Genomic DNA, 10,950 nt, shown 5'->3' with positions numbered 1-10,950 from the left:
CTTTATAGAGAGACACTACATTTCTGGCCCTGGGCACAGTCTGCCTTTTCAGTACACTTTGTGCAGCACCTAACACAGCTCCCTGTGCTGCTAAAGATCATCAATTTAGGAAGATAATGTCATGCCTTGGAGTGATGCTTTTACCAATTGATCAGTCTGCAGCTTAATTTGGGGAAACTGAACATGGATCAAATGATCTTCTCTGAGAGGGAACAGCTCCTGCAAACACCCAAAACCTTCTGTGAGGCTGTGTGTGGATGGCAGGCAGTAAAAAGCCACAAACCACTACAGTGTGCTGGTAGGAACTTTCAACCATTTCTTTCTGTCACACAATGAAGCACAACCACACCTACACCCACACTCAGAGCAGTCTGCAGCCCAGAGGGGGAAAATCAGCCATTTGCTGAAGAATTTATTTTATGGGATAGAGGTGACTTCTGATTTTGATCCATTGAGCTGAACATTTAAAGAAAAGGAGTAAAAGAACAAGCAGGAGGAAAGGGATGTGGTGCTCTCAGTCCTTGTGAGCTGTGATCTGGTTGAGTGCAGAAACAGTGGCATCTAGTGGGCAGCTGCTCACTCGGGAAAGGCACCGGCTGTAAAACAGGTCAGTGGTGGCATCTTATCATGGATGAAAGGTTTTCCCAGGTCTGTTTTAATCCTTTTCTTTAAAAGCATTTGAAAAACTATTTTTCCTGCTTTCCCACCTTCAGTATATAACTCCCAGAATGCTTGTTCTTCTGGTTTGCAGGCATGTAGGAAAGTTCAGCCTTTCCCCCCAAGATTTTAGACATGGAAAAAACAAACCTGCAGTTAATCCTTGAACACACCCGATCTAGTTCAACTAGAGGAATTCAAGCTCAGCAGAGCTTTGAAGGAAATATCTGTGTAGAGGAAGAAAATAAAAGTAACGTGATGGACTCTGAAAAAAAGTTTAATTACATAATTCTGTGGCTATAACTAAGTATATTTATGCAGTATTTACTTTTTATGCTAATTATCTATGAGTTTTCCCACTGCTGAGTTACAATAAATGCTTGAGCTGATTTATTTATGCCTGTTCCTAAGATCCTATTCTCTTGTTAGTTCAGTGGATTCTGTGTAAAACACTGTGTATCTTTTATGGATGTGCAAAAATGCACAATAAGCAGGATGAGAGGTTGCTGCATCCATGGCAATAGTCTAAAGCAGTCTCATGCCTTCACTCTCTTCAGCTTTCTGTGTCTGCCACTGATGAGCAAACTTATGAAAGTCTGCTGTGCTGTGCTGTGCTGGCCTCCTCTTCTCTGGCTGCCTCTCCCATAGGCAGGAGGCTGCTTCTGTGTTTACTTGCAAGATTAATTTGTATGAAGGGATGACTTGGCTTCTTAAATCTACCAGAAGAGCTGAATGTATTAAAAAGCAGTAACTTGGCTATGTTCTTCATGATCACAGGATTCCAGAGGCACTCATAGGCCTTAGTCTAGGTTTCTTTTATTATTTTTAACTTCCACATTTTCAGTTCATTCTCCTTTCTTTCGTACTTTTTTTTTTTTTCTCCCTTGATTCCATATATTTCAAACTTTCCTATATAGTGTCTACTGCTTTTCTTGCCTTGAGGGACCAGGAGGTTCTTCAGTGGTCAGTTCCAGCCCAGAACAGAGATGTACTTATAAGAGAGATGGGTTTGGTTTGAATATGAGTTGGCTCCTTTGCCCATCAGCCTGACACCAACATGGGCTAAAGGCTCTTAGCACTACACCAGAATTCCTTCTCTCATGAAGTGGGGGAGAATGTGGATCAGTGATCAGGAAATACTTCACCTTTCTATTTTTCTAGTTTTCTCCTTGTTAATTAGACTTTATATTACTTAACTTTTGGAGATTCCTACATAAGATCCTTTGACCCTCATATGGAAAAGCAAATTTCAAAGCAATGGACAATCTCTATTCCATGTTTGCCTTAAGATTAGCTCAGTGCTACTGAGAAGAACTGAGCAGAACCTTCTGCTTAACTTTCCCAGTTACCTTAAAAATTACTAAGTATGACTAGGTGGGAGTTCTTTCACTTCAAAGAAGTACTTGAAAAATTACTTTCACAGGGTGACAGTTGACATAATTGTCATTAAATGAATTTTTTACTGTGCAAATAAAAACAGAGCCAGGATTTGTGTAGTGACTTTAACTCAAAGTGATATGCAAATTTAGATCTCTGTATTGAGAGAGTTATGAATGGAGCACACAATAGAAGCCTGATTATTCTTTTTCACACTCCCAGATTTAATCTATGATTTATCTTGGCAGTAGGGGAAAGCAAGCCTTTGAAGCTTTGAGATTTAAATTATTTCCTTGGAGTCATCTAGGAGAGCTGTTTTACTGGAAGAGAAGTATACCAGAAAAACTGTTGATCTAGTCCAGCCTGTCAAGAGCTCTGTAGCACTAATTACCTTATAGATATTCATAAAATTGTGTTTTATTTTGCTCCCAGTCCTCAGGCTTCAAGTGTGACTGCAATGAAGAGCTCTGAAAGTTACTTTGCTCCATTCATAACTAATTCTGTTGCCATTACAGATCACAGCAGTCATTTAAGAGCAATCAAGCAACTTTTTGTGTTGTTTTGCAGGTATCATATGTTTCCCATCTGACTGCACAAGATATCCTTTTCCAAGGTATAAGTTATAAAGGCACACAGGCAGGAAAGGGCTGGTTGGGTTCATTTGCCCTTCCTGGCAGAATTACAAGAGAAAGGGATAATTGTGCAGAGAAACCATACAATTATTAGTCTGCACCATAGGGCTTCCCAGATGCTGGTCCTAGAAAGTTCTCTGATGTTGCTTTAGTACTTCAGAAAACTGAGCCTCACTTCCAGTGAGTTTTGTCAGAATAAAGTATGGGAGACTAAGGGAACAAAATCATCTGCAAATGGAATTAAGTCAAGCTTTTATTATGAAACAATACATGAAATATGCATCAGGAAGTAAGACATAGTGTTACATAAATGTGTCTTCATGAAATATTGTTATTTAACCTAGAAAACAGTAATTAAGGATTCCTCCAAAGCCCAGAAAGCTGACCTTCTCTTCATGTTGGCATTCTGCAATTTTCTGTTTACCTGTCTCTCCAAGTTCCTTTTGCTTCAGTCTAAACCTGTGCCCTTGAAAGGATACTCTAGGACTAATAAGTTGCCCATAGCTCAGAAACTGTGGAAACCCTCAATTCATGCATGCAATCATTGCTGGTAGAAAATACATGCTGCTCTATAACTCATCAAGCCACTTAGAGCTGGAAGTTCTGCTGTACATGAGGATTGCACTGCAGTGCAGAGAGGTTCTGCTCTACAATGAGCATGTGGCCAATGCAGGAATAATCTCGTCCTCCTTAACACAATCACGTACAAATCCATGTGGAGATCTGCAGGAAAAAAGAAAAAAGCCCAGAATATCAAAATCTATGCTGACATTGGCCATACTAATAACATCTTAAGGGCTTCAAATAATTTAAACACTTTTCTAACAATTCTTCACAGTGGCCTGGGAGCAGCTGTTGGGAAGATTTCCTGTAGCTAAGTGAGCCAGCTTTCAACTGTGTCTCAGCTGGAAGATTTTTTTGAAAATAGCCAACTTGCCTCCTAAGGCTGAAGTTTGGGAATGTTATATTTTTGTTTTTAAATGAGTGGATTGTTTTATTGTGGATTAACAGAGCCCCACTGAAGTCTACCACAATGTCACAGTTTTTAAAAGTATTCAGAGAGGTACAAATAGATAAAAGAATGTTAAGCAGATAAACTTTCTGTCTTTTGAAACAGATCAGCTGTGACAGATACCATCTCTGTATTGTGCTGCTTAAAAGCTTTTGAAAATATGAAGCTAAATCTGCAACTTTCATATTAAAAAGTTAACTGGGAGTGATAAAGCTTCACTTTCACAGTGATGATTTAAACTTATCTCAGTTGACAAATTTCATGTCTGTTTAAAAAACCTCCTTGCAAGTCAGACTGCATCCTGAGTATCTCCAGGATGACAACTGAGTTTAATCCTGCCCCAGTCCCACTGAGAGCTAAGTGAAATGAGCACAAAACTTAAACAGAACAGTTGGAAAAAGAACAGAAGCAGACAGGAGGGAAACAGGAGCAATCTGCAGCCACATTAATAAGAATGTTCTGCAGTCACCAGCTTACACCCACAAAACAGAGAAATGCATAAACAAAGTTTTATCAACATGAACAGAGCAGAGTGACAGAATTGATGCCTGGGATGCTTCTGTTCCCTGCCCCTGCTCAGCTGCCTCTCAGCACAAGGTGCTTCCCCAGCCTTTGGTTATTCTCTTCTCTCCCAGTGTGTGGCTCTGCCTTTCATTATGGAGAAAAAAACATGCACTGTAGAAAAAATATGTATATATTTATATATACCAGTTGCAGGGTAGGCAAACCCATTAGATTGGGTGCACCAGATCCCTGTTGCAGTGTGGGAGGCAATGAGGATTCAGCCAGTGTTCAAGGAATTGTTCTTCTGATCTCTGCTCCAAGCGCTGCAGGTAAAGCATATACTCCTATTTAAAGAAAAGAAAAAGTAATTTAATTGTGTGGTCACTCAATTCTAATGTCAGACCAGGGACCCAGGATAATTTCACAGTTGATGTAAGAGCCATTCATTTATCCCTTAAAATAATCAAATATAGTGAAATGATGTTGCTGGTCAGCTTGCCCCAGCCTAGCAATGTTTAGTGAATGACATCATCTCCAGACCAGCAAAGGTTTTGAACAAGAATTATACAACAATATTCATAAATTAGGAATTCTGTATACACATTTCTTATTTGCATATCAACACAGAAGCCTTTGTTGGGCCTGAGGCTACAAAGGATTCTCACAAATAGATCTGTTACAGCCCTTTTTGAAAACTGGTTCCTGCTGCTTAAAGGACATTAACCCCTTGCAGGATTATATGGCAGGTCTGAAGGATTCTGGTAGGTAGCACACAAATTTTCCAAGCCACAAGCTGTTCTAGTGCTGCAGCTGGTTTATTTCCATTACTCTAAAAATATCTATAAATCTAAAAATACTTGCAGCAATCAAATTTAAGCTCTTATCTATGTCAAATCTATATCTTATAAAATTACAACAGCTTTATCAAGCCCCATTTGTAATTCCTTCAACAAAATCATTCTGGTTTTATTTTAAGCATAGGTTGTGTGAATTTTCAATACCTTTTGTGTTAATAATATTGAAGTAAGCTAAAACATTTATTTCTCACCAGTGCTGACTGGTGATAAATAAAATAATGTGAATTTCCTACACCAATTTATAGACAGAGGCTTTGGTCTCAGCAAAAAGTTTATTGAAATAAAGCAGGCTGTGTACCAAAAACTTGACCTCCATCAGGGACAAAATTTACTTTTAAAAAGTCCCAGTCCTAGTGGGCTCATAAGTTTTGTGAACACCAGATACATTTATTCAAAATAATCCCCCATTGCTTTGCAGAGTGGGCACTGTTGGAATGGAAGCTGTAGCCTAAACCCTTTGCACTGGCCAAGTATTCCAGCACCAGGACCCTGCCTGGCACTGGGCTTCCTCTGCTCCCAGCACCAGGAGATTGGCTCAGATCTCAGGGGAGAGAGTGCCTTAGGAACTGGCAGGGAACAGAACTATGTGACTGAGAAGATGCCACATTATCAAAAGCAGGATCTCAGTCAAATTAAGTTTAAAATGTGCTGATAACATAAATTACATTTTCTTTTAATAACCAAAGGGGGCTGATCTTTCTGTCTGTAACTGAACAGGTTTTTGACTCAAGCAGCACTGTGGAAGTCAAAGAGTGTCACAAAGAATTGCAAATTACATTCCCCAGCTCAGCATGATCTGGCCCAGTACAAACAGCTTGTGCTTAAAACAGATGAACAGAGGTGGGTTCATCCCAGCATTTATTTCACTCTGCTACAAAGCATCCATACAAAATCAGTTTTTCTCCTTGACTCCATGTGCACAAGCTGTGCACAACGATGCAGCAGCCATGCACCTTCATTCACATGGAAAATCTCCACGTTCCACAGGGCAATGAGGGTTGTTTTTTTTTTTAATGAGAAGATGTTTCCTTTTCTACTGAAAATCTTGACATTTAGAGAGCAAAACAAATACTCTTATGTTTGGATTTTCTTACAGAGGGTCAGCTTTGCTTTCTAGATAAAAAACAAAAGAAAATAAATAAAAGAAGGTTGAAATTTCTCAAAAAGTGCTTGCTCCTAATTGTGGTAGGACAGAAAGTGGCAAGGACAGAGCAGCAAAATCAGAAATCAAACATTTCTTTAGCCCTAAATCCCTCCTCTCCCCACACAGGGTCATAGAATTCGTAAGGATCACCAAGTCCAACTCCCTGCTCCTCACAGGACCAGCAAAAACTAAACCACAGACTAAATGTTGCATGCATGCATGTAGCTTCTTGCCATACAGGAATTACCTCAATCCAACTGTTCTGCTGCTTCATTTATTCTGTATTTAATATTTGTTCTACATAACAACATAACCTTAATTGTGGTGGTATATTAAGCATAAGCACAGATGGGAGCTGTATTCCTGCTCATTTGCAAAAACTACAAGGCTTATTTAACAACTCAGAAACCAAACCAGCCCTGAGTGTTGTGGGCAGCAGTGCAGCCTTCTGGTTTTTGGCTGTGCTGTGCAATTTTCAGTGTACAAGGTTGTCAAGAAGCACGGAGCCATATCTGTGTGACAGCTGTGGTTTGTCCTGATGTCCCCTTTGACAAACACTCCATTCACCCAGTGTTGGGCAGGTGGATTCTTTTTGGCTGGTGCACATTACCCACTGGAAAGGGAAAACCAGAAGCTGTTTCTACAATCCTGCAAGGCAGGTGGTGCTCTTCACGTCCTATGGAGTGCAGAAATGTTCAGCACCTTGCTAAACTGAGCCCCCTGTTCTCCTCACGTGTACAATCCCTCGTGTGCTCCTGGCTTCTGTGGGTTTTGCCTCTTCAGAACCATGTAATTTTAGCTCAGTTTATTTACTTTGGAAAGAAATAGGCAGCAGTTTTAAAATACCTTAAGTACTCTTGATAAGTGCAGGATTATGTGTTAGGTCTTGTCAAAGAAAGTAAAACAGAAGGCTCTTTAATTCTTTTACTTTTTCTTTTGTTGTAACAAGGTTTAGAAACAAATAAATGTAGATATTGCAGACAAACCCAAAACTGTTGCATTAAGCCAGCAACTAAAAACTCTTACAATAGCATAAAAAAATCCTATCTGTAGCATTCATAAATAAGTAAATGAAAGTAAGTGATTTTTAAAGCTGTTGAGAACTACCTCAGTCTCCACACTGGCCACTGACACCTGCATCTCCTCTCTGCCTGCAGTGCAGAATGTACTGTGAGCAGAAGACCTTTCCTGATACTTAGTTTTTCAGGAACAAGCTGATGAAATCCACATCTCTACAAATTAAAGCCACTTTCTACTCAATAATTTGATCTGTGTTTTTGAAGCATAATAAATAATCTTCACATTCTGCAAGTGAACATTTCCTGAGCAATACTCAGTACTTACAGAATGCTTTTAACTGTAATTTAAAGAATTTAAGGGTTTTTTTAATATTTCATGGAAGAACTCAGCTGCTTTAAAGGGTGATATTCACGACATATTGCCTAGAAGCAACAGAAATTTAATACTAAGCACAAATGTTTTGGGGGATTTGGTGTTGGGTTTTTTCAGTTAATGCAATTTAGGAGTAAATGTTATAAATCACCCTCATTGGTTCATCAGGGAAACCAGCTTTTCTTGGTCTGTCTTCACGACGAGTCCTCAGCATCTGTTTGGCATCTTTTTCAGACAAAATTGGTGAAGTGTCTAAAGACAGAACAGCAGAAATTAATTCTGAAATTATCAAAAAGTTAGTATTTTATCTATCAGTTGTGAAATGAAATATTTCCAAGCCTGTTTTTTTTTTCTATCAACAAAGTGTTCTTTCATTACAGCCCCTTCCCAGGGGGTATTGCATTCCAAGAGATAGGAGTGGAATTTTAAACCATTTTTATACTTGTGTTTTCTTTTGCCCTGCTAGTATGAAGCAAAGCCCACATATTCATGGTACTGTAAAATGAGCAAATACAACAGCACCATCAAACCACTGGCATTAGTTGCTCTTCCAATTCTTTGTTCTTTTCTGTGTTGCTTTATAAGATTTTTTTCAAAGTAATGAATTAGATACATTGCAAAAAAGAGATTGCATTGAACATTCCACTTGCAGGACCTTGGTAAAATAATATTTAAATAGTAAGCAAGTAAAATGAAAATTTTGGGGTTTACAGAAAATCACTACGGTGTGGTAATGCAGAGAGTTAAATATCAAATACAACATCATGACTGTTAAAAATCAAATCATGAAAGCCTGCAATATAAAAATAGTTAAGTGTTAAAAATTAAATATATTAAAATATATTAATAATAAATACTAAAATAGAAGGTTGACAAACTAATACTACTTATATGCTCTGCAGCTCTACACATATTAAGTTTTGTTGATATAAACTCCTACCTGTAACAGTGGTCAGCAGGACCAAAAAGGAGACAAACACAAGAAACTTCTTCATTTTGATTCTGCTTTCTCTCAGTCTGTTCCAAAATGAGCAACCCTGACTGAGGCATTTGCCTATTTGAAGGAGCTACGTCAGTTCCAAATGTTTGTTTCTGCTTTAATTTGAGTGATAGTATGATTCTGAAGACATCTGGTCTGAAGGTTTGAATTAGTCTATTATCTGCTCACACATTTTCTGCATAACTCTTTTCCTCAGGGAAGAAAATAGAAGGCCCTTTTTTCCACCTCAGGCTTCAGAGCTACACTGGGTATTTTAGACTTGTGAAAATAAAGCCTATCCCCTTATATTTAGCATGGCAAGAAAAGGTTTTTGGTGACCAAGGTATTGTTTTTTAAAAGAAACAACTGCCCAGTACTTTTAATCTCAGAGGCAGCTGCAAAGGGGCCCCTTTTTCAAAGATTGTCTAACTTTGCTTCAGCAGAGAAGTACTTACTAATGGGGTTTAACTCTAGCAAAGCCAAATTATGGCTGCTGAGAAACACAGCAGTTTTCTATCAAATTAATAGAACCATACAATTGAAAACCCACATAATTCTCCTCCTTGCAGTTCAAGTTAGCAGAAAGCAGGATTATAAAGCATATTAAGCATAGTGTTAAGTAAGGATGTAGGTTAGCAAATGTTGCTGCCAACAGGTAGTTTTGGCCCTGAGAAATGTCAAGAGCTCTTCTGGGCAGTGCCATGCTGAACACATGGTACCAGCATCACCTATTTGTAGGGCATAACATGCATCCCTTCAACTATAACATATAAAACAGGCACTTGGAGTTCATCATTGTGTCTTACATGAGAGAAGTGAGGAATTTAGTTGGAAACCTGAGAGCTGCCCATCTGTGCAGTATGTGTGTTTTTCAGTGTTTTTTTAAAGCTACCAAGACCATAGAACCCAATCAATTTTGTAAATGCTGTATGGATTTACATCACTGCTCACTAGACTGTTTTGAAAGTGGGAAAACCTGTAGGTTCTGATGGCAGCCACTATTTTTAGAACTGCTCCCGGGAAAACAATTGAGCATGTAATGACAGAACAAAATTATGAGGGGAAGGCACTTATGGTTGGGCAACAAAGCACAACCATGGGGAGGATAAATACGGCACAGAGGCACAACTTGGCGGAGCTCACTGCCCTGCACAGCCACCTGAGGTGCCGTAGTGAGGTGGGATCGGGCTTTTCTGCTGGGCCCGCAGGACATGGGCAAGTGGCCTCCAGCTGAGACGGGGGAGATTCAAAGATGATCATGGTTTGGTGTGGTCGGGCTTTGGAAAGGGCTGCCCGGGGAGGCGATGGAGTCCCCATCCCCGGAGCTGCCCAAGAGGCGCTGGACCAGACGTGGGTGCTGCGGTTCAGTGGCTACAGTGGCAGTGCCGAGTGACCGCAAAGGCTCCTTCCAACTCTGACGACTCCATGATTCTAGGGCGGAACGAAATTATGGGGGAAGCATTTATGGTTGGGCAATAAAGGCACAAACAGCGCGGTCACTCGGCACCACGCCAGCGTGGCCTTCCTTCGCCTCAGGGCTGGGCACGGCAGAGCCGGAGCGGAGCGGAGCGGGAGCGGAGTGGAACCGGAGCGGAACCGGAGCGGAGTGGAACCGGAGCGGAGCGGAGCGGAGCCGGAGCAGAGCCGGAGCGGAGCGGAGCCGGAGCGGAGTGGAACCGGAGCGGAACCGGAGCGGAGCCGGAGCGGAGCCGGAGCGGAGCGGAGCCGGAGCGGAGTGGAACCGGAGCGGAACCGGAGCGGAGCCGGAGCGGAGCCGGAGCCAGAGTGGAGCCGGAGCGGAACCGGAGCCGGAGTGGAACCAGAGCGGAGCCGGAGCGGAGCCGGAGCGGAGCGGAGCCGAAGCAGAGCCGGAGCCGGAGCGGAACCGGAGCCAGAGCGGAGCGGAGCCGGAGCAGCGCCGGAGTTGAACCGGAGCCAGAGCGGAGCCGGAGTGGAACCAGAGCCGGAGCCGGAGCGGAGCCGGAGTGGAACCGGAGCGGAGCCGGAGCGGAACCGGAGCGGAACCGGAGTGGAGTGGAGCAGCAGCGGAGCCGGAGCGGAACCGGAGCGGAGCCGGAGCGGAACCGGAGCGGAACCGGAGCGGAGCCGGAGCGGAGCCGGAGCGGAGCGGAGCCGCAGCGGAGCCGCAGCGGAGCCGGGGCCGGAGCGGGGCCGCTCCGCCGGGCACGGTCGCAGCCGCTGAGCGCCGCTGGCGACACCGCCGCTGTCGCGACAGGCGGGGGGCGGGCGGCGCCCGTGTCCTGGCAACGGCCTCGGGCCGCTTCCGCTTCCGCCGCCCCGCGCATCCCGCGGCGCCGCTCCGAGCTCCGAGCGCGCCGGCCCCGGCTCCGCCGGCAGCTCCCGGGCGGGCCGAGGGCCGGAGCTCGCCGTCCGCT

At 42.7% G+C, this 10,950-nt stretch overlaps 1 protein-coding gene across 1 annotated transcript; it reads right to left on the bottom strand.

Annotated features, from left to right (window-relative positions):
- Positions 1-2,901: 2,901 nt before the first annotated feature.
- On the bottom strand, positions 2,902-8,608 carry C18H17orf67 (chromosome 18 C17orf67 homolog). Its single transcript, XM_021555559.4, has 4 exons — positions 8,516-8,608; positions 7,727-7,827; positions 4,387-4,526; positions 2,902-3,389 (listed from the first exon to the last, which is right to left on the bottom strand). Exons 1-3 carry the CDS (start codon positions 8,568-8,570, stop codon positions 4,410-4,412), a joined length of 273 nt encoding a protein of 90 aa, XP_021411234.1. The 5' UTR covers positions 8,571-8,608; the 3' UTR covers positions 2,902-3,389; positions 4,387-4,409.
- Positions 8,609-10,950: the final 2,342 nt, after the last annotated feature.

The sequence above is a fragment of the Lonchura striata genome, chromosome 18 (assembly GCF_050655825.1).
Source record: "Lonchura striata isolate lonStrDom1 chromosome 18, ASM5065582v1, whole genome shotgun sequence".
In the NCBI taxonomy this organism is placed as follows: domain Eukaryota; kingdom Metazoa; phylum Chordata; class Aves; order Passeriformes; family Estrildidae; genus Lonchura; species Lonchura striata.
This window is presented reverse-complemented; position numbering and strand designations above follow the sequence as displayed.

Excerpts from the sequence above, each read along its gene's own strand:
- C18H17orf67 (XM_021555559.4), bottom strand. The coding sequence starts at position 8,570 with ATGAAGAAGTTTCTTGTGTTTGTCTCCTTTTTGGTCCTGCTGACCACT. Across the intron at positions 7,828-8,515 it reads CCTGCTGACCACTGTTACAG|ACACTTCACCAATTTTGTCT; the intron begins GTAGGAGTTTAT and ends TTCTGTCTTTAG. Across the intron at positions 4,527-7,726 it reads TCCCTGATGAACCAATGAGG|GAGTATATGCTTTACCTGCA; the intron begins GTGATTTATAAC and ends TTCTTTAAATAG.